Source organism: Heloderma suspectum, chromosome 3, assembly GCF_057233095.1.
Source record: "Heloderma suspectum isolate Gila_16-S chromosome 3, 16-S_ref, whole genome shotgun sequence".
NCBI classification, from domain to species: domain Eukaryota; kingdom Metazoa; phylum Chordata; class Lepidosauria; order Squamata; family Helodermatidae; genus Heloderma; species Heloderma suspectum.
The window spans coordinates 97,952,030-97,976,234 of NC_139460.1; the positions used below are offsets into that span (position 1 = coordinate 97,952,030).

The 24,205-nt window shown below is 42.5% G+C and overlaps 1 protein-coding gene across 1 annotated transcript in view; it reads left to right on the forward strand.

The window, feature by feature from the left end:
- The window catches only part of CFAP47 (cilia and flagella associated protein 47), a 410,934-nt gene that overhangs the window by 291,924 nt on the left and 94,805 nt on the right, over window positions 1-24,205 (forward strand). The window contains exon 57 of the mRNA XM_084843965.1: window positions 21,518-21,610. Coding sequence (XP_084700091.1) covers window positions 21,518-21,610 — 93 coding nt within the window. The remainder of the gene's footprint in view (window positions 1-21,517; window positions 21,611-24,205) is intronic.

Consider the following 24,205-nt stretch of genomic DNA (forward strand, 5'->3'; position numbering starts at 1 on the left):
CCTTTTTTCCTTTTTTCCCCCTTTCTTTTTCCTTCTCTTTTTGTTATCATGGTGTCCTCATCAGAATATTGTATTGTTGGGAAATTCTAGTATTGATCAGGTTGTTGGTATGTTTGGTGCTGTATATTTCATTTATAAAGATAAAATAAATAAAAATATATTTTTAAAAAAGAACTGAAAGTACTGTTTCAAACCTGAAGAAATGAAACTTAACTGGGGAAATGAAACTACTTTTCTCAGGGATACCCCCTCCCAACACAATACCCTAAGCCTCAAAGCCTGACTCCCCCCGCCCTTTGCCTCTGTAGGCTTCAAACCTCAACAGTTCCCATCTCCTCTCTCCAGCAAATCCAAGTTTAATTTTTTCACAGGCCTTCCCAGGGCAGGCTAATACTGACTTAGGGCTATAGTAGTTTTCCCCCATGAGGAGAAAACCAGCTTGGGACAGACGGTTTTGAGCCGAAAAATTACCAGAGGAGAAAGCATTAAGCAGCCCCTCCCTGCCCACTCTTTCTCTGCTCAGATTACTTTTGATTAACAACAGGGACAACCGGGACAGCAAAGAGACAGAGGATAGTAAATTAGTTCAAAATTGCCCATCCCAGGCTGCTTTCTCCCCATGAGGGAAATATATGGGTACCATGTATCCCTCCCCTTTGCAATTTGAAAACCTGTGTGTGTGGGGGGGGGGGGGTTAGAACTATAATAAATAAATCAAACTATATACTGCTCTCAAGCACATGCAAATTTAATTTGCCAACTATAGTCTGAATGCAGATACTGAACAAGTAACGTATGTGCAAGTTTTTATTACAAAGTGGAAAGTGCTTTTAACAACAGCAACAACATAGTTCCTTGACCAGAAAATCCATCTTTCCACTTCAGGATATAATATGGAGATGAATTGCAGCAGTCTGTAGGCCTTTTCAGGTATTCTGCTTTAGGGCACAATGAACATACAAGGACGGGAGAGCAAGGACAAGTACACTAGCTCCAAGCACTTGGTTGCTGTCCTTATTGCCTTCCAAGGGTAAACTTCTGCAGCAGGGAGCCTCTTCTGTCCATCTAGAGTCCATGTGCAATTTAGCACCCTGGAAAATTAAAAATTCTACATTGCATGGGGAGCTTCCATGAATACGAAACACTTCTGCTGCAGAAATTTGCCCTCAACATGTGGAGGGCAACAATAACAGCGACAGAGGGAGCAGACTTAGCATGCTCCTCCCCGCTCTTCTAGAATGCCCAAGAAGGACTTACATGTTTCTGACATTAACTACTAGTAATGTGTTGGCCTAGATCATCTTATCACAATGATCACACCCTTTTTTCAGAAAAGCACCACATCTATACCAATGTAGCCTAATATATATGATCATTTTCATATATTGAGGCATGTGATATTGCATACATGTGAATGCACAGTTGATTGAATATTTGAGCATGGCACAACATATAGTGTTTCTCATACATATGACTCAATATATTAACACAGTTCATAAAATTATGAAAAACACCGGGATAGTTTTGAACACCCATACAACTGTAACTTGTAGAAATTTACCCATACAGTGCAAATTTGATGCTTTTCTGAAAAACAACAACCTGATTCTTGTGAAAAGTTGAGCTATGCTACCACACCAATTAATGTTAATGTTAACTAATTAAGTTAATGGTGGAAGCACAGATGGCAGTAATTCATCTCCAAATTATTTCCTGAGGTGAAAAGGAAAAGTTAATTAAAAAAAATCAAGGGAAAAAATCAAGGAAAAGTTCATTTTTTAAAAAAAAAATCCATGTTGTAAGACAAACTTTGTTGTTGTTGTTCAGTCGTTAAGTCGTGTCCGACTCTTCGTGACCCCATGGACCATAGCACGCCAGGCCTTCCTGTCCTCCGCTCTCTCCCGGAGTGTGCTCAAGTTCATATTCATTGCATCGGTGAGGCTATCAAGCCATCTCATCATCTGCTGTCCCCTTCTCCTTTTGCCTTCAATCTTTCTCAGCATCAGGGTCTTTTCCAGGGAGTTTTCGCATTAGGTGGCCAAAATATTTGAGCTTCAGTTTCAGTATCTGTCCTTCCAATGAGCAGTCAGGGTTGATTTCCTTTAGGATGGACTGATTTGACCTCCTTGCAGTCCAAGGGACTCGTAAGAGTCTTCTCCAGCACCACAGTTCGAACGCATCAATTCTTCGGTGCTCAGCCTTCCTTATAGTCCAGCTCTCACAGCCATATGTTGCTACTGGGAAAACCATAGCTTTGATTAGACAGACTTTTGTCGGCAAGGTGATGTCTCTGCTTCTTACTATGCTGTCTAGGTTTGCCATAGCTTTCCTCCCAAGGAGCAAGCGTCTTTTAATTTCATGGCTACAGTCACTGTCTGCGGTGATCTTGGAGCCCTAGAAAATAAAATCTGTCACTGCTTCCATTTCTTCCCCTTCTATATGCCAGGAAGTGATAGGGCCAGATGCCATGATCTTCGTTTTTTTAATGTTGAGTTTCAAACCAGCTTTTGCACTCTCCACTTTCACCCTCAACAAGAGGCTCTTGAGATCCCCTTCGCTTCCTGCCATTAGGGTGGTATCGTCTGCGTATCAGAGGTTGTTGATAATTCTCCCAGCAATCTTAATTCCGACCTGTGTTTCATCCAACCTGGCGTTTCTCATGTTGTACTCTGCATATAAGTTAAATAAGCAGAGTGACGATATGCAGCCTTGTCGTACTCCTTTCCCAATTTTGAACCAACCGGTTGTTCCATGTCCAGTTCTTACTGTTGCTTCTTGACCTACGTACAGGTTTCTCAGGAGACAGGTAAGGTGGTCTGGTACTCCCATCTCTTTAAGAATTTGCCACAGTTTGTTGTGATCCACACAATCAAAGGCTTTAGTGTAGTCAATGAAGCAGAAATAGATGTTTTTCTGGAATTCTCTTGCTTTCTCCATGATGCAGCGAATGTTGGCGATTTGATCTCTAGTTCCTCTGCCTCTTCGAAACCCAGCTTGTACTTCCGGTAGTTCTCGGTTCACATACTGCTGAAGCCTAGCTTGTAGGATTTTGAGCATCACCTCGCTGGCATGTGAAATGAGCGCAATTGTATGGTAGTTTGAACACTCTTTGGCATTGCCCTTCTTTGGAATTGGAATGTAAACTGACCTTTTCCAGTCTTGTGGCCGCTGTTGAGTGTTCCAAATTTGTTGGCATATTGAATGCAGCACTTTAACTGCATAATCTTTTGGGATTTTAAATAGCTCAGCTGGAATACTGTCATCTCCGCTAGCTTTGTTGTTACTAATGCTTCCTAAGGCCCACTTGACTTCACTCTCTAGGATGTCCAGCTCAAGTTCAGTGACCGCACTATCATGGCTATCAGGGACATTAAGATCTTTCCTGTATAGTTCTTCTGTGTATTCTTTCCACCTCTTCTTAATCTCATCTGCTTCTGCTAGGTCCCTGCCTTCTTTGTCCTTTATCATGCCCGTCTTTGCATAAAACGTTCCCTTGATATCTCCGATTTTCTTGAAGAGATCTCTAGTCTTTCCCATTCTATTGTTTTCCTCGATTTCTTTGCATTGTTCATTTAAGAAGGCCTTCTTGTCTCTCCTTGCTGTTCTCTGGAACTCTGCATTCAGTTGGATATGTCTTTCCCTTTCTCCCTTGCTTTTCGCTTCCCTTCTTTCTTCAGCTACTTGTAAAGCCTCAGCCACTTTGCTTTCTTGCATTTATTTTTCTTTATCCATAGTTATTGCATTTCTTTTTCTTTGTCCATACCTCTGTCCATAGTTCCTCAGGCACTCTGTCTATCAGGTCTAATCCCTTAAATCTATTCCTCACCTCCGCTGTATATTCATAAGGGATATGATTTAGGTCATACCTGAATGGTTTAGTGGTTTTCCCGATGTTCTTCAATTTAAGCCAAAATTTTGCAAGAAGCAGCTCATGATCTGAGCCACAGTCAGCTCCAGGTCTTGTTTTTACTGACTGTATAGAGCTTCTCCATCTTTGGCTGCAAAGGACATAATCAATCTGATTTCGATATTGACCATGTGGTGATGTCCATGTGTAGAGTTGCCTCTTGTGCTGTTGGAAAAGAGTGTTTGCTATGATCAGCGTGTTCTCTTGGCAAAACTCTATTAGCCTTTGTCCTGCTTCATTTTGTACACCAAGGCCATGCTTGCCTGTTATCCCAGTGATTTCTTGACTTCCTACTTTAGCATTCCAATCTCCTATGATGAAGAGGACATCTTTTTTTGGTGTTAGTTCTAGAAGGTGTTGTAGGTCTTCATAGAACCAATCAACCTCAGCTTCTTTGGCCTTAGTGGTTGGGGCATAGACTTGAATTACTGTGATGTTGAATGGTTTGCCTTGGATTCGTACTGAGATCATTCTATCGTTTTTGAGATTGTACCCCAGTACTGCTTTTCCCACCCTTTTATTGACTATGAGTGCTACTCCATTTCTTCTAAGGGATTCTTGCCCAAAGTAGTAGATATGATGGTCACCTGAATTAAATTCGCCCATGCTTGTCCATTTTAGTTCGCTGATTCCCAAGTTGTCGATGTTCAATCTTGCCATCTCATGTTTGACCACCTCCAGCTTACCTTGATTCATTGATCTGACGTTCCAAGTTCCTAAACAATATTGTTCTTTACAGCATCGGATTTTCTTTTCACCACCAGACACATCCACAGCTGAGTGTCCTTTCAGCTTTGGCCCAGCTGCTTCACTCTTTCTGGCGCTACTTGGAAATTCCCTCTGCTCTTCCCCAGTAGTATATTGGACACCTTCTGACCTGAGGGGTTCATTGTCTGGTGTTATATCTTTGAGCCTTGTGATACATTCCATGGGGTTTTCTTGGCAGGAATACTGGAGTGGGTTGCCATTTCCTTCTCCAGTGGACCACATTTTGTCAGAACTCTCTGCCGTGAGCTGTCCATCTTGGGTGGCCCTGCATGGCATAGCTTATGGCTTCACTGAGTTACACAAGCCCCTTCGCCACAACAAGGCAGTGATCCATGAAGGGGAAGACAAATTTTGCATAAACAGAATTTCTAAGGGTTTTTTCTGAGATCTGACTCTAAATCTATTAACATAGCTAATCTCTTCACTTGGAAGACATGGATATTATACCTATGTTAGTCATCCGCTGATGTTGTAGTTATCAAACAATTAGCCTGCATGTTTGAATCCAAACTTCGTGATATGCTTAAAAGAAAGATAACTTGAAAATATTTGTTGATGTTGTCTACTGATGTTGCGTAGCATGGCAGTCTTTTTAATTCTATTGCTTTGAATGGCCAATAATAAGAATCTAGGCTAAGAGATTTATATGTCATCATGTGGTTTTCAGAAGAGAATAATTTATGGCCAGACTTGCTTTGCTTTGGGTATATTATAGCAGAATCCACTAGAAACATCTCTTTTTGAAATAACTGGGTACTGTGCATTAGTGCTGTTGTGTTCTTGCATAACATTGATTCATATTCACTGAGGATGTGCAGGATATGTTCCACATTCTGTGCACATTGTGTGTTCAGCTTTTGTAGGCCTGATTTCTGTTGCATTCCCTTCATGAAGATGTAGCAGGGTAGTTGGGTGGTTGTTTTTCTGTGTGCCTGTTTTCAGTAAATAAACTTTTGAAAGGAAAAGACAGGCTATACATGAAGAAAGAACATTCATTTATATTTTGCCCAGTGACAACAACAAATACTTCTAATTGATTATAGTGTTTAATTTCACTGGCGTCATAAATATTACTGATATTTAGTTCAGGGAGTGGATACCATGTATTTATATAAGTAATGATGATAAGCTGATGAATTAATAAATGAATATATTTATTCATATATCTTTGTAAAATCAAGACTTATCTTATATTTTCATGGAAGTATTAAATGTGGTGTCAGAGCCCAGGTGAACAAGTCTCTTCATGGCAAAGTAGATTAGTTCAGTCTTCTGTCTTCTTGTCTTCCCACCTTTCTTTTGCTTGCAGCTCTTTTCACTGTTTGTTTTTTTTGTTTATTTGTTGTTTATTTTGAAACAATGTACTGTGTTTATTTCAATAGCCATGATCCAAAGCACTAGTATCATACTCCCAAGGGTGCTTTGAACTTCTAGATCAGATGGTCCCAGAGCTTCATGGGAGAAAAACCTAACTGTTCAAAAGCAGGTTGTGATATGACGTGGTCGGGTGAGCTGCTTAGAGAAAAAAGTAAAAACAACAAACTACCCTGAGCACAAACCCTTGGGCTAGCTTGAAGCTCCTGGCCAGTATGTTTACCAGTACCATTTCTCTCCCAGAAGCCAAAAATGCCCCATGCTAGTCTTTGTCTAAAACCGGAATACATACTATAATAATTATACTAGAACCATAGCAGTATCGATCTGTAACTTATCAGTTTTCCTACATCTGCATTTCTTGCTCTCTCACTATTAGTAGTAGGCTGCTGGTCTAGTACTAAGGGGTGGGTATACTAATTGTTCATTAGTAATTATGGAAAAATAGAACTATGTTTCAGCTGTGAACTATCATTTCCCCATTTTGTTGAAGTACAATGCAAAATCTACTGTGTGCAAACTACACCCCTGCAAAACACCCCTATGTTTCCGGATTCTTTGGGTTGTTGTTCAGTCGTTCAGTCGTGTCCGACTCTTCGTGACCCCATGGACCATAGCACGCCAGGCCTTCCTGTCCTGCGCTCTCTCCCGGAGTGTGCTCAAGTTCATATTCATTGCATCGGTGATGCTATCTAGCCATCTCATCCTCTGCCGTCCCCTTCTCCTTTTGCCTTCAGTCTTTCCCAGCATCAGGGTCTTTTCCAGAGAGTTTTCTCTTCGCATTAGGTGGCCAAAATATTTCAGCTTCAGCTTCAGTATCTGTCCTTCCAATGAGCAGTCAGGGTTGATTTCCTTTAGGATGGACTGATTTGACCTCCTTGCAGTCCAGGGGACCCGTAAGAGTCTTCTCCAGCTCCACAGTTCGAAAGCATCAATTCTTCGGCGCTCAGCCTTCCTTATAGTCCAGCTCTCACAGCCATACATTAGTAATGGGAAAACCATAGCTTTGATTAGACGGACCTTTGTTGGCAAGGTAATGTCTCTGCTTCTTACTATGCTGTCTAGGTTTGCCATAGCTTTCCTCCCAAGGAGCAAGCATCTTTTAATTTCATGGCTATGTACATATGTAAGTTTGTTTGCATGTGTGAATGAGGACATTCAATAACAGCATAGTTTTGGATTTGTTGAAGGCTATTTTGAGATGCTTTTAGAGAAGCGTCCACAACACAAATGTCAGCTTTAACATCCTCCTCTAACTTGTAAGCATCTCCATACATTTGGAGTGACCAACTGCTATGACCAACTTTTTTTCTGGAATATTTTTTCTGGTTGAATCTCATTGTTCATCCTAGAAACTATTAGCATTGTAATGGTACTTGGTCCAAATCTTTCCCTAGGGTTTATGGTCTCAGATGTCTGAAAGAAATTAGACCACATCTGTAAAAGCCATTGCATGCCCAAATACTAGGAAGACACTTCTTGATTTGAGCATTTTGCTGGCATCTGTTCTGAACCATGCAGTTATAGTAACACCCCACCTGGACCATAGCTGCTTATATGAGTGCTAACCATTGTAGGTTCTTTCCCCATAGCATCAATGGGCGAATTTACTTGTACTATTACTTCCAATTTCTACCCAGGCCAAATCAAGCATTTTTTCCCTTCCATTCAGGCCATGCTATAGGATTATTCCAGCTAGAAGCTTCTGGTGCAGGGAACTATGCCAGTCTCCTTATCTTTTATCAATGTATGGGTATAAAACTTGACTTCTGACACTATGTCATGAAAAGCTTAGAGGACACACCACTGAGGAAGCTAGATACAAACTTAGTTTCTCTCCAAAAAGAACAAACAGAGGAAGCTCCTGACTCTATCTACAAACAACTGTGTAGCTCCAATTGTGCAATGCAAATAAAATTTAGCAATAGTACATTCATTAATACAGTAACATTTAAATATGTTTATCTGCATAATTCTAGATTTACATATTAGCAATGCCTCGCTGGGGAAAATGCATTAAAAAGTGCAGCTAGCATTTATGCAAATAAATAAAGAGCTGTGTTGAACTAAAAGATTAATGTCTCTGTGCAGTTACTAATCAGTTGAGTGTGGTAATTGCTTCATCTTTGGGATCTGGCGTTATCTACTTGTGCATGCATCTTAAGCTCTAAATTGACCTCTGTAGCAATGTTGGAGATGGCATTTAGCAGGAGTTGTTCACTGTCACAGTACAATAGTCGCCTCATCCTTTGGCTTACTAAACCTAACAGTGTTTACAAGACAGAATTGTAGGTGGTATAACTCAGTCACTTCATTTCCATGGTGAAATTGCTGTTTTGCTTAAATGTCAGTTGGGAAATGTTTTCTGACTGCTCTTTTGCTTCTCTGGGCACCTTTTAATTTAGATGAAGTATTTAGCAGAACTAAATGCTGGATTTGTAGCAATGTAATCCAGACTTCTATTTTTGTTTATTTCCTTCCTTCCTTCCTTCCTTCCTTCCTTCCTTCCTTCCTTCTTCTTCTACAGGTAATTGGTGCTGGAAGCTTCAAAGACTATTTCATTCAATACACAGTTTAATTAAGAGCAAATTATTTTCACATTTAGTTGAAGGCGATAACTAAAACATTGATTTTGAGCATAGCTGTAATTCTGAATTTAATCATTATTTAATCGTTTTTATTTACAGAATGTATGCCACCACATTGCTGTAACCCAAAGCATTAAAACAGTATGGTCCTTGCCTCAGGCTGAAATCCTATTAAACTCACCTATGAGTAAGCCTCATTGAACACTTCAGAGTAAACATACTTGATTTGCCCAGGTCAACAGACTACGATAATTTTATCAATAGAATTTATCTAAATTATATTGCAAAAATATATTGCAAAAATAAATATATTGCAAAAATAAATTGGCCATGCTCTCTGGAAATTATGGGAATTGTAGTCCAGCACATCTGGAGAACACCCGGTTGGGGAATGCTGCAAAGTCCCTCTAATAAATTAGGGTTCATGGGGTAACATATTCCAAAACATGCTTTTTTAAAAGTAATTTATTTTAGAGGTTTCCATTGCTTTGTAATTTAAGAGAAGCTCAGTGGAGAGGGATTAGATCTTTCTACAGTTCCTCTCTACAGTGCCTGCCAGGTACACATGGACTGATATTGTGACATGAATTAGGTCACAGAAATTCTCAATTCCAGCAGAGTTGGAAAAAGGATATATTCAACGCTTACCGGTGTTGCTCTGTATAGCAATCTGCTAGATGGTTTGACAGTGCAGATGTAACATCATTTGATTCTTGACAGCCTATTTTCCCACTCTCACTTAATTTTTTTCACATGTGTCATTCAACATACCCAATACAAAGTTGCTGAAATTGGTTTCCATTTTACTCTTTCTGGCAATCACTGTAAATGTCAACTCTACTAATTAGCTACCTATGTGTTGATGCTGTGATCACATTCACAATCACAAGTCTGAGATAAGAGTTATAGTAAAGGCCAATATTGCAAGTTTTCAAAAAAGGGTTCAAATGAGTTAATGGAAGGTATGATAGTCTACAGCTGTTATATCAAGCAAAGCAAATTTGCGTACAGGTTACCATAAGTCTTTCTAAATACTGGACATTAGAAGGCAAGTCTGAGTTGGTTCGCTGCATAATTGCCTTGCTGTTTCTTAATCGCTTTTCCAGAAGCTACCTGGATAGACTATTGGCTTCACGCATTGCAACGGTTTTTATGTATTGTGGCCAATTAAATGAAAACACATCTTTCCATATTCTTTATGGGAATAGAAGGTTTTTGGATAAGTAATGTTGCTGAAGGTCAAAATTTCTTGGCTTGGGCCATAAACCTCAGTGACTCATAATGCTTGCTTTCAATTCAAAGGCAAGCATTATGGCACCTGAATCTTTTCTCCAGCTTAGATTTGAATGCAAGTGAGTAAAGACAAACCTCCATCTCATCCACTCACTCACTTACCTGCCTGCTGCTGGTGTGATGGCTGCAGTAGGGAGGCATGTCTACCCTTTTCATGCCTTAGTGGCTGTGCCAGCATTACAGATACAAGGGACTCTGCTTGCCTCAATCATGCTGTCAAGCATCCCACTTGAATCCCAAGAACACCATTCCCCATACTTGTCCCAGTCCAAATAGAGCTTCAGTTAATTCATCCATCAATTGTTTCCTTAACCAATGCCACTCCCCTAATGGTATTAGACTTAAACAATGTAACCATTTATAAAAATAGTTATATCTATTAGTGATATTGCTGATACTTGCACTTAGGTAGTTCAGAATAAAAAACCTAGCTCATAGTGCTCTGAGTCCAAAGTTTTTTCTGGAAAGTTCTTAAAATACATGTATTAGCTGAGTCACTTTGGGGGTGGGGGTGGGGGTGGGGGGGTTCAGCTTCTCTCTCTCTCTCTCTCCCTCACACACACACACACACACACACTAAACACTTCCTTTGTGATATATGATGATATTCCAATTTTTAACTGCTTTCCTTATAAGCTGGAATGTTAGATTTGAAATTTTCTCCCTCAATTTTTTTCTTCCTCCAAACTTTGTATTGATGATTAACAGAGCAATGTGATGTACCAGGGGTTGTGGGGAGAGATGTGTGGTAGAGCAATGCAACATCCAGAGCCCTGCTGGCTCACAGTGGCCAGGTTGGGAAGTAAGGGGTGAATTTTCCCCTTTTTCTCCTGGCAGTTCTCCCCCCACCCCATTGAATCCAATGGGATGGAAAATACCTACACCAGTTTAAGGATGGTGTATGTGAGGGACCCAGTCTGTGGACCAGTCAGGAAAACAAGGGGGCTTTGGCTCACCTTTTTGGGGCCTACTGCCAGTGGAAAAACCACCTGTGGTACTCCTATACCCATGGAGCTTTCCATAGGTATACCTGGGTCCTACTGGGCAGATATGCTGCCCCACTGGCAAAGCTCATCTCCACTGGTAGAGGGGCACTTCCTTCCTATCCTAACCCCCTTCAAACATCTGTCCAAGGAGATCTGGATTGCTCTTCTCAGTTTAGTGGGAGTAAATTTCAGATTCAGTAGGAAAAAGAATGTATAAGATGCGTACTCTCAAAAATATGTGTGTGTGTGTGTGTGTGCAAAGGGGGAACACATCATGGGTCTCTCCAATATGCAAAAATTGTTTTAATTGATGTTTTTGTATCAACATTCAGATTGTATATGTGGGTACGTGTTCAGACTTTGTTTTCTTTTCAGTGCCAAGTTAAAAAAAAAAAAAAATTGTCCAGGAATTCTAACATTTTAAGACTTTAATTACAATTTTAAAAATTGAAGTTATTTTTAAATTGAGTTGATAATTGTGTTGTTTGTTTGGCTTGCTGGTTGAAGTTGTCGTTGTTTAATTTGCTTTTTCATGTGTAATTGTTCTGTTTTTATATCGGACTGGTTGCTCATTTTTGATGGTGTGTACACTGCCCTGCCCCTTCATGGATCACTGCCTTGTTGTGGCGTAACTCAGTGAAGCCATAAGCTATGCCGTGCAGGGCCACCCAAGACGGACAGGTCATGGCAGAGAGTTCTGACAAAATGTGGTCCACTGGAGAAGGAAATGGCAACCCACTCCAGTATTCTTGCCAAGAAAACACCATGGAACGTATCACAAGGCTAAAAGAGATGACGCCGGAAGATGAGCCCCTCAGGTCGGAAGGTGTCCAATATGCTACTGGGGAAGAGCAGAGGGTATTTCCAAGTAGTGCCAGAAAGAGTGAAGCGGCTGGGCCAAACCCGAAAGGACACTCAGCTGTGGATGTGTCTGGTGGTGAAAAGAAAATCCGATGCTGTAAAGAACAATATTGCTTAGGAACCTGGAATGTCAGATCAATGAATCAAGGTAAGCTGGAGGTGGTCAAACATGAGATGGCAAGATTGAACATCGACAACTTGGGAATCAGCGAACTAAAATGGACAGGCATTGGTGAATTTAATTCAGGTGACCATCATATCTACTATTGTGGGCAAGAATCCCTTAGAAGAAATGGAGTAGCACTCATAGTCAACAAAAGGGTGGGAAAAGCAGTACTGGGGTACAATCTTAAAAATGATAGAATGATCTCAGTACGAATCCAAGGCAAACCATTCAGCATCACAGTAATTCAAGTCTATGCCCCAACCACTGAGGCCGAAGAAGCTGAGGTTGATCGGTTCTATGAAGACCTACAACACCTTCTAGAACTAACACCAAAAAAAGATGTCCTCTTCATCATAGGGGATTGGAATGCTAAAGTAGGAAGTCAAGAAATCACCGGGATAACAGGCAGGCATGGCCTTGGTGTACAAAATGAAGCAGGACAAAAACTAATAGAATTTTGCCAAGAGAACATGCTGATCATAGCAAACACTCTTTTCCAACAGCACAAGAGGCGACTCTACACATGGACGTCACCAGATGGTCAATATCGAAATCAGATTGATTATGTCCTTTGCAGCCAAAGATGGAGAAGCTCCATACAGTCAGTAAAAACAAGACCTGGAGCTGACTGTGGCTCAGATCATGAGCTGCTTCTTGCAAAATTTCGGCTTAAATTGAAGAACGTCGGGAAAACCACTAAACCGTTCAGGTATGACCTAAATCATATCCCTGATGAATATACAGTGGAGGTGAGGAATAGATTTCAGGGATTAGACCTGATAGACAGAGTGCCTGAGGAACTATGGACGGAGGTCCGTAACATTGTTCAGGAGGCAGCAACTCAATCCATCCCAAAGAAAAAGAAATGCAAGAAAGCCAAGTGGCTGTCTGATGAGGCTTTACAAGTAGCTCACGAAAGAAGGGAAGCGAAAAGCAAGGGAGAAAGGGGAAGATATACCCAACTGAATGCAGAGTTCCAGAGAATAGCAAGGAGAGACAAGAAGGCCTTCTTAAATGAACAATGCAAAGAAATCGAGGAAAACAACAGAATGGGAAAGACTAGAGATCTCTTCAAGAAAATTGGAGATCTCAAGGGAACGTTTTGTGCAAAGACGGGCATGATAAAGGACAAAGAAGGCAGGGACCTAACAGAAGCAGATGAGATTAAGAAGAGGTGGCAAGAATACACAGAAGAACTATACAGGAAAGATCTGAATGTCCCTGATAGCCATGATAGTGCGGTCACTGAACTTGAGCCGGACATCCTAGAGAGTGAAGTCAAGCGGGCCTTAGGAAGCATTAGTAACAACAAAGCTAGCGGAGATGACAGTCTTCCAGCCGAGCTATTTAAAATCCTAAAAGATGATGCTGTTAAAGTGCTGCATTCAATATGCCAACAAATCTGGAACACTCAACAGTGGCCACAAGACTGGAAAAGGTCAGTTTACATTCCAATTCCAAAGAAGGGCAATGCCAAAGAGTGTTCAAACTACCGCACAATTGCGCTCATTTCACATGCCAGCAAGGTGATGCTCAAAATCCTACAAGCTAGGCTTCAGCAGTATGCGAACCGAGAACTACCGGAAGTACAAGCTGGGTTTCGAAGAGGCAGAGGAACTAGAGATCAAATCGCCAACATTCGCTGCATCATGGAGAAAGCAAGAGAATTCCAGAAAAACGTCTATTTCTGCTTCATTGACTACGCTAAAGCCTTTGATTGTGTGGATCACAACAAACTGTGGCAAATTCTTAAAGTGATGGGAGTACCAGACCACCTTACCTGTCTCCTGAGAAACCTGTACGAGGGTCAAGAAGCAACAGTCAGAACCAGACATGGAACAACCGATTGGTTCAAAATTGGGAAAGGAGTACGACAAGGCTGCATATTGTCACCCTGCTTATTTAACTTATATGCAGAGTACATCATGAGAAATGCCGGGTTGGATGAATCAGAGATCGGAATTAAGATTGCTGGGAGAAGTATCAACAACCTCCGATATGCAGACGATACCACCCTAATGGCAGAAAGCGAAGAGGATCTCAAGAGCCTCTTGTTGAGGGTGAAAGAGGAGAGTGCAAAAGCTGGTTTGAAACTCAACATTAAAAAAACGAAGATCATGGCATCTGTCCCCATCACTTCCTGGCATATAGAAGGGGAAGAAATGGAAGCAGTGACAGATTTTACTTTCTTGGGCTCCAAGATCACCGCAGACGGTGACTGTAGCCATGAAATTAAAAGACGCTTGCTCCTTGGGAGGAAAGCTATGGCAAACCTAGACAGCATAGTAAGAAGCAGAGACATCACCTTGCCGACAAAGGTCCGTCTAATCAAAGCTATGGTTTTCCCAGTAGTAATGTATGGCTGTGAGAGCTGGACTATAAGGAAGGCTGAGCGCCGAAGAATTGATGCTTTCGAACTGTGGTGCTGGAGAAGACTCTTACGAGTCCCCTGGACTGCAAGGAGGTCAAATCAGTCCATCCTAAAGGAAATCAACCCTGAGTGCTCATTAGAAGGACAGATAATGAAGGTGAAGCTCCAATATTTTGGCCACCTAATGCGAAGAGAAAACTCCCTGGAAAAGACCCTGATGCTGGGAAAGACTGAAGGCAAAAGGAGAAGGGGACGGCAGAGGATGAGATGGCTAGATAGCATCACGGATGCAATGAATATGAACTTGAGCACGCTCCGGGAGAGAGCGCAGGACAGGAAGGCCTGGCGTGCTATGGTCCATGGGGTCACGAAGAGTCGGACACGACTGAACAACAACAACACTGCCCTGGGATCCTGTGGATGAAGAGTGTTTTCTGCGTGTTTAGAATAAATCATAACTATCCTTTTGACCCTATAACAATTAAAATATGCTCCCTATCAGGGGGAGGGATTTAGCTTTAACCAATCAGCCACTTTCTGACTCGCCCCCAATATGATTTTGTGACATGAAATTTAATTTCATACTCACCCTAGACCTCCGCTGAACTGTCTCCAGATGGGATTCCAGTGTTTATCTCCTGTAGGCTGGAACTACACATTACTTCTCTAGCTCATCTGTCTAGAACCCTGCCACCTCTTCTCTGCTATAAAATGGTGGTGCCAGCAGCAGGTTTGAGATGCAGGAAGGATATTGCATTTTATTAAACCTTAGGCCTGGTAATTTTCCATTGGGATCATAATAACATACTGCAAAACAGAAATTTCACACAGATAATTATTTGTGGATTGTATTATTCTTAGCACACGGCAGCGCATGTGCTATCAGTTCAAGACAGTCACTTGCACCAGTGGTTCCAGGGTGGGGTCGATTTTACATTTGGGAAGCTTCTGGTTGTCAAACAGGGCCTCCAGCAAGAACAACACCAAGGGAATGGGCTGGTCCCAGACCAAACCAGTCCTAGCAGGCAGCAGGCTTCTTTCATTGCTTGTATCAGAGCTCTTGCAACACCATTTCAAATCTACTTCAGCAGCTTTTGTGGGAGAGGGACACCCTTTCAGACAGGGACTCAGACTATGCTTGGCTGCCCTGACCCAAAGCCCAAATTACACCTTGCAGCTGCCAAATTACAAAGGCAGTTTTGCTGCATTTCCAATGATTAATTTCTGTCCCTAGCGCTAGCAGAATGTTAGCGATAGTGTTGTTTCCTTTTCTTGATTATATGCCTGTTAGTGCATTTATATAGCTGAATATTTTTCTGGGTTTGTTTAATAAATAGTATTCACTTGCTAGGGCTAAGGGGCTTTCTTCCAGGCTCCAGGCTTGGGATGGGAGCCAAGGAGAAGCCCTTCCCCTTGGTGTCAGTGTTTCTGGAGGCCCTGCTTGTCAACCATGCAGTACAATCAGCATCCCACTAAGTTCAAAGTCTAGTTGATTTTAAAATATCAGGAGTACATCACTTATCTCCAGAGGTTTCTATCAAGAAAGCAGCAAGAAATCATAGAATTGTGGGGTACTGAGAACTTATAGAATCATAGAATAGTAGGGTTGGAAGGGGCCTACAAGGCCATCGAGTCCAACCCCCTGCTCAATGCAGGAATCTTAAGTCAAAGCATCCCTGACAGATGGCTGTCCAGCCTCGTCTTGAACGCTTCCAGTGTGGGAGAGCCCACCACCTCCCCAGGTAATTGGTTCCATTGTTATGTTGCTGTAACAGTCAGGAAGTTTTTCCTAATGTTCAGCTGGAATCTGGCTTCCTGTAACTTGAGCCCATTATTCCGTGTCCTGCACTCTGGGTTGATCAAGAAGAGATCTTGGCCTGCCTCTCTGTGACAACCTTTCAAGTACTTGAAGAGCGCTATCATATCTCCCCTCAGTCTTCTCAAGGCTACACATGCCCAGTTCTTTCAGTCTGTCTTTGTAGGGCTTTGTTTCCAGTCCCCTGATCATCTTTGTTGCCCTCCTCTGAACCCTCTCCAGTTTGTCTGCATCCTTCTTAAAGTGTGGTGCCCAGAACTGGACACAGTACTCCAGATGAGGCCTAAGCAGTGCTGAGTAGAGGGGAACTAGTACTTCCCGGGATTTGGAAGCTCTGCTTCTATTAATGCAGCCCAAAAGAGCATTTGCCTTTTTTGCAGCCACATCACATTGTTGGCTCATATTCAGCTTGTGATTGACAACAATTCCAAGATCCTTGTCGCTTGTAGTGTTGTTGAGCCACGTATCCCCCATCTTGTAACTGTGCATTTGGTTTCTTTTTCCTAGGTGCAGAACTTGGCATTTATCCCTATTAAATTTCATTCTCTTGTTTTCTGCACAGCGCTCCAGTCTATCCAGATCACTTTGAATTTTGTTTTTGTCTTCCAAAGTATTAGCTATCCCGCCCAATTTTGTGTCATCTGCAAATTTGATCAGCATTCCCTGCACCTCCTCCTCCAAGGCATTAATAAAAATATTGAAGAGCACTGGGCCCAGGACTGAGCCCTGCGGTACCCCACTCGTTACCTCTCCCCAGTTTGAGAAGATCCCATTGATAAGCACTCTTTGAGTCCGATTCTGTAGCCAACTGTGGATCCACCGGATCGTTGTTACATCTAGCCCACTTTGAGCTAGTTTGCTCATCAGTATATAATGGGGCACTTTGTGGAAAGCTTTGCTGAACTCGAGGTATATGATGTCTACAGCATTCCCATGGTCCACAAGGGAGGTTACTTGATAAAAAAAAAATGAGATCAGATTTGTCTGGCAGGACTTGTTTTTGACAAATCTATGTTGGCTTCGAGTAATCACTGCATTGTTTTCAAGGTGCTTCCAGATGGATTGCTTTATTATCTGCTCCAGAATTTTCCCAGGGATTGATGTCAGACTGACTGGTCTGTAGTTCCCAGGTTCCTCCTTTTCACCCTTTTTGAAGATAGGGACAACATTAGCCCTCCTCCAGTCATCTGGCACTTCCCCCATTCTCCATGATTTCTCAAAGAGAATAGACAGCGGTTCTGGGAGTTCTCCTGCCAGTTCCTTTATGACTCTAGGATGCAGTTCATCTGGCCCTGGAGATTTGAACTCATTCAAATTAATTAGGTGTTCCTTGACCGTATGCTTATCGATCTCAAGCTGCAATCCTGCCCCTTCAGCCTGTACTTCGCCTTTGCCAGGGGAGTCATAGACCCTCTTTTGGGAGAAGACTGAGCTAAAGTAGGAATTGAGCACTTCTGCCTTTTCTTTGTCATCTGTTATCATTTTGTCATCCTTGTTTGACAGCTGAACAACCATTTCTTTCCTCTGACGTTTACTGTGCACGTAGCTGAAGAAAGCCTTTTTGTTGTTTTTAGCATCCCTTGCTAACCTCAGCTCATTCCCAGCTTTAGCCTTCCTGACACCATCCCTGCAGTTCTGTGCTACCTGCCTGTACTCTTCCTTTGTTACCTGGCCTTCTTTCCACTTCCTATATGTGTCCTTTTTTGTTTTCAGGTCATCCCTAAGCTTTTTGTGAAGCCACATTGGCTTCTTCTGTTGTCTTCCACCTTTTCTTCTTGTTGGAATTGTTTGTAATTGTGCCCTGAGAATTTCCTTTTTTAAAAGCTCCCACCCATCTTGGTCTCCTTTTCTCATTAGCATCGCTTGCCATGGGACCTTACTGATCATTGTTCTGAGTTTATTAAAATCAGCTTTCCTAAAATCCAGGGTACGCGTTTGGCTACATTCGGCTAAGTTTGCTTCCCTTAGAACCAAGAACTCAAGTACAACATGGTTGCTTTCCCCCAGAGTTCCTATAACTGCTACTTTATCCACTAAGTCATCTCTGTTGGCTAGGATCAAGTCAAGGATAGCCGATGCTCTAGTTCTTTCCTCTACTTTCTATAGGAGGAAGTTATCCGCCACACAAGTCAGGAATTTCCTGGAGGGGCCATGTTTTGCAGAATTTGTCTCCCAACAAATATCAGGGAAATTGAAGTCCCCCATTACTCCTACATCATGCTTCCTTAAAACATTGGCTATTTGCTTTTCAAAAGTTTCATTGTCGTCTTCTCTTTGATTGGGTGGGCGACAGTTTATTCTTTTGTTATCCTTTTATTCTTTGCTCCATTTGTTTTGATCTAGATGCTCTCGATGGGGCTACCAAGCTCATCCTCCTGTATTTCTGTGCAGAGATATGTATTTTTCACATACAGTGCAACCCCGCCCCCTTTCTGTTCCTCCTGTTCTTTTTGAACAAGTTATATCCTTCAATTGCTGTATTCCAGTCATGAGAGTCATCCCACCAAGTCTCAGTTATACCTATCAAGTCATAATTTCCCTCCTGTGTTAGGAGTTGAAGTTTGTTCTGTTTGTTTCCCATACTCTGGGCATTAGTATATAGACATCGAAGACCATGTTCTTCATAGTCTGGCTTTCTTCCTACATGTGTCTGAAGACTATGATTGGGCGCTATCAGAGCTGTTCTCTCCGTTGCAGTGCATGCTCCTACGTCCATTGTTACCCCTAACATTACATCTTGCTTCCCCGTAGGATTCAGTTTAAAGCCCTCCTGATGAAGTTCTTCATGCTGTGGCCAAACACATTCTTCCCATCCTTTGTGAGGTGCAACCCATCCCTTGCCAACAGCCCATCTTCCAGGAAGTATAACCCGTGGTCCCAGAATCCAAATGTCTCTTGTCGGCACCACTTTCGTAGCCAGTCATTCACCCAGAGTATTTTTAATTCCCTTTCTATCCCTCTTCTAACTACTAGAAGGATGGATGAGAAAACTATCTGGGCCCCAAAGTTCTTGAGTTTCCTTCCCAAAGCTTCAAAGTCTGACGTGATCTCTTCGTAGCTCTGCTTGGCGGTATCATTTGTTCCCACATGGATGAGAAGAAAGGGATACCTGTCAGTGGGCTTAATGAGTGCAGGCAACCTTTCAGTCACATCTCTAATTCGTCCTCCCAGGAGACAACATACCTGGCGAGTCTACGGGTCTTTGCGACATACTTGGGTCTCGATCCCACGCAGCAAGGAGTCTCCCACTACTACCACTCTTCTTCTTGTTGTAGACCTGGGTTTCATCACCTCTGTTTGACTGACCTTCAGTCTCTTGCTCACTCTCATGTAGGTTCCCCTGTGATTCTTCCTCTGCAGGCTGTCCTCCAGTCTCATCCGCAAGTACTTGGAATCGGTTCCACAGCTCCACTGCTTCCACTGGTGCAGAGTGGCATCTAGTTCTTCTTCTCCTAACTGTCACCATTTTCTACGGAGTATCCTCTACTGCATTTTTCCTCACCTCAGCATTTCCCACTTCTGCCTCATCTTGCTGTTGGTCTTCCCTTTGCTGCTGTAGTTCCCCCATTCTGTCCAAGAACGCTTCATGTTCTCTTATTCCACAGAGAGTCGACAGTCGCCGCTCCAGTCCACTTACTTTTTCTTCCAGCAGCGTGATCAATTTGCACTTGTTGCAGGTGTAGGCCATGTTGTTCTCAGGCAAGAAAACAAACATTGCACACACCTTGCAGGTTACCACTACTGGAGAGTCCTGTCCTTCCATTGCCTCTTTTCCCTTTTTGTGTCTAGCTTTGTGATTGTTCTAGACTAGCTTGTGCCTGCTCAGTAGAGGTTAAAAGCAGAGTCCCACTGGTGTGGAAGTGTGTGTTACAAGACAAATAAATGAAAAAAGTTAGTTAAAATAAATAAATAAATAAATGAATGAATGAAAAAAAATGAAAAAAATGTTGGGGGCCTCCCTCTTGACCTCCCTTGCCGAACTCCCCTGGCCAACTCCTGTTTGCTCCCCCTGTTTGTTCGCTCTGGTCACTCACTGTCTGGGAGCTTGCTTGCTTCTGTAGTTCCTGGACCAGCTGGAGCAGCTTGCTTTGCTCTGCTGTGCTCTGCTCAGCTGGGAGGCAGGAAACAGACTGAAGCTTCCCGCCCACTCAGCTGCTCGGATGTCAGGGTGGACACTGAGCCCATAGAATCCCAGAGTAGTTCTGATTCTGAGGAAGAGCAGTCGCTCCTGGGAGAGGAGCGCGCGCCTCTTTCCCAGGACCAGCAGCTGACGGAGATTCCTCCCACCAGCATTCCTAGTTTAGTTAGCAGTCCAGGGAGTGACCGAGCACAGATAGCAGACTTGGTGGATGCGCGACGCAGACGCAGAGAGCGGCGCCAGACGGAGGGTGCGGAAAGGAGGCGTAGTGCCCGGTTGGCGCGCAAACAACGGCTGCGCCCAGAGGATCCAAGGGAAAAGGGGAGGGACTCTCCCTAGTCCTTAAGTTCAGGGGTCTGCCAGTAATTCCCTTTCAAACGGGGACCAACTGTTCCAACTTAGGGCATAGGTACTGTGCTGCTCAGATCTAGTTGCAAACGGTATAGTTGTTAAGTTGTAAAAGAAGAATAAAGCTTTGAAAGGAATCCCTTTGTCTGTGTCTGGACTTGGCTACTGGATTAGACTGAGAGAGCCCTCCAAGGAGCCCTTGACATCGAAGTACTCAGGCCACACACACCCAATTCAGTTGGAGCTCTCAGAAGCACCTGGTAAGCTCACAGCCACTCAGAAGGATAAAGGGCAGCCCCCTGGGCTTCCTGCAGCCCACTTACCTCTTAGCCTCTGTCTCCTTTGTCTCTTCTACCACTGCAACTCCCCTGGCCAACTCCTGTTTGCTCCCCCTGTTTGCTCGCTCTGGTCGCTCGTTCTCTGAGAGCTTGCTTGCTTCTGTAGTCCCTGGACCAGCTGGAGCAGCTTGCTCTGCTCTGCTCTGCTCTGCTCTGCTCTGCTCAGCTGGGAGGTGGGAAACAGACAACTTAATTAGTATGACTAAAAACTTAAACTTAATTATTATGACTAAAAACTTCACTGTAGAATATAATTTCCTTAAATTGTGAATATATTTTAAATAGTAATTGTTCTAGCTCAGCTCTTTTCCGAAATCTGTGTTTTATTCCAAAGAATTTTAATAGGATTCCATGGGTATCTACAGCCATTTTTGGCATGCAAAGGAGAGGGATTAAAATGCAGAGAGACCTTAAAGAACTGTCATCTCCTATTTCAAAGTATACTTTGAAGAGCATTCATCAGTTCTTACATTTGAATAGTCCTTTGATCATATTTCAACCTCTAGTGAATTCCTTTCCTTGAATGTGACACTGAAGCATAATTTTCTTTTTCTTTTCATTAGATCAGGAGCATATCACGCATCATCCCAATGGATCTGTATTCCACCATTCCAGTAAGGACTCTGTTTTCTGGCTTCCACTCAAGCAAAAACAAGGTATACAATTCCATGGTTTATGTGTGTTTCTACAAAAAACTCTTGTACAATTGTTGCAATATGTGTAGCTCAATTTTTATTTAATGAGTCTATGCAAGCATAACCATTTTATTCTGTTACATATTGTACTAGTAGAAGACATGCTTGTTTAACAGGGGTTAGGATCTGTCCTCAGGTATAAGAAGTGTTGTTCACACAGAAAATATTAGAGGAAATGCCCTCCCATTGTTGGAATGGAATGAGTACACTCTGTAAACTTTAAGGTCAAACCACTCATGAGAGTAGCAGATCCATGTGTTAAAGTTGCAGGGGTGGGAGACAATTTTAAAGCGCTGCATGGGTGGGAAGGAAGGGGTGCAGCATGTTTTACTCCATAATTACTTCATGTCAGCTGTTTCCCTAGCTGTTCAAAATGGAAGTAATCACCACCATGAGAAGAATAGCTGAAGCACAGTTGATTCAGCACAAAAAGTAAGGTAGTTTAAGATTCAGCTCTCCCACCTCACCCATTTTCATTTGCCCCAACCTCCCCACTTTATATAGATTCAGGAGGATCCAATTTGGGTGTGCTGCCATCAAATCTAGTTTACTCCACAGGACCCTGGACCTGTGGAGTGGGATACACTGCAGATCTAATAATCAAAGTATTTTCTATCAAGAAAACTCAAAAGCTGCCACTTACTTTATGTTCCAGTTTTAGTTTGGTCAAGGACATCATATTGAAATGTAAGATTTCTGGAAATGTTGAAGCCATGATGGGTGGGGTGGGTTCCTGGGTTGTTTTTACGTGTGTGCGCGTGTGAGGAAATATATGCAATATTTACTTCCGTATCAAAACTAAATGTATTTTGACTGCTTTAACAGTAATGGTAAACTTATTTTGACTACTTTAATAGTAACCTTAAACTTACTTTGACTGCTTTAATGCAGATATACAAGGTTCAAGATAGATGGGGATTCACAGCATGAACACTCGGACAGATACCGTTCCCCCATTAGGTTTCTAAGAATGCCTAAAGATGCCTCAGAGCTTCAACTCAGCTCTCGAACTCTCTAACTGATCTGACACAACACTGTTCAAGATGCTTCCTTTGTTCTCTCAGACCTCTGCATTGGTACATTCCTTGGAGGGAGAGTGGAATTGTCTTCAATCTTTTGTTTAACAATAAATTGATCAGGCCAGACCTTTTCAGCATGTTTGACCAACTTTAATTAGTTAACCCTTTCCTTGTCACAGAATCACAGGTTTGGAAGGGACCTCCAGAAAATCACTGAGACCAACCTGAAATCTCATTGCAACATACATATGTAACGTATATCTGTGACCTCAATACAGCAAGCAGAATGGCTTGTCCCAGCTTCCACTTCAGGGATGGGTGACTTGTGGACCTCCAGATGTTTTGGCCTATAACTCCCATCAGCCCTAGCCAGCATAGCCAATTAGATGGATTATGGGAGTTGCAGGCCAAAACATCTGGAGGGCAACAAGTTTCCCATCCTGCACTACACCAGTGAGACTTGCTCACATTGGCTGTGGTCATTGGAACCCAGAGGTGACATATCTGGGTGATGTCTCAGCAGGGAGAGGCTGACATGTAGTCTGCTGGATAAAAAGAGGGCAGAGCAACAACAAGAAAAGGAAGAGGAGGATAGAGGGCAAGGATAGTGGGTGGAGAAGAGAGAGGAGGGATGACGAACTTAAATAGCACTAAAGAAAAAGAAGGAAACAGCAAGGAGAAGTTCTGGGTAAGCTGCCCTGGGGTGTGGCAATAGCTCCTGGGTGGCAACCTTTGGTTGGGAGGGCCACATAACCACTTGAATAAATAGGCACTACTAACCCTGAAAGCTGTATGTATTTTGGCAAAGAATGGAGACCCGGAGGTGGTTTCTCCGCAAACAATTGTACTAGTGATAAAACTGACACTCTTCTGAGATAAGTGGTAGATTATCCAGCTTCTCCCCAGTATATCAGCTGCCTGGAGAGAGTAGTATGGAATGAATGAATGAATGATTGATTGAATGAATGAGTAGTATGTCTGTGTTTGCAACTGAATGTTCTGTGTGTGTGCGTGCGCGCAGATATGTGTGAGAGAAGTGTTCAGCCTGTCTTTGCCTGCATGTGTGCTGCTTTTTTGTGTATATCAATAGTCTTTGGGTGTAAGAATGACTGAAAGCTCTGTGTGTGAGTGGGAGTGAGGAGATTGAAGGGGGTTAAAGATGTGAGTATTTTTTTTTCCTGAGTTGATAAGATGCAAGTGCAGGAAACAAATTTCTAGGTGTTAATGTTTAAAATTCTAGGTGAGATAGTAATGTCTGAATGCATCAAACAATCATAGTGCTTATATGCCAGAATTGCCTGTTGGTTAAAGTTCTGCAGGTACTTCAACTCTTTGTTAAGTGGAGCTGAATCTCATAGAATTATTAGTGAACTCAGCCATCCATGCAGACAACCAAGAATGCTTTTTACAGATACGCGTATGTCCAGAGTGTCAGGCGACATCTTTACCAGAAGCAGAGAAAATGTGTGTATGTGCATACATGCGTGTGTGTTTGTGCATTTGAGAGAGCAAGAGAGAACCATTACCTCCATTCCTC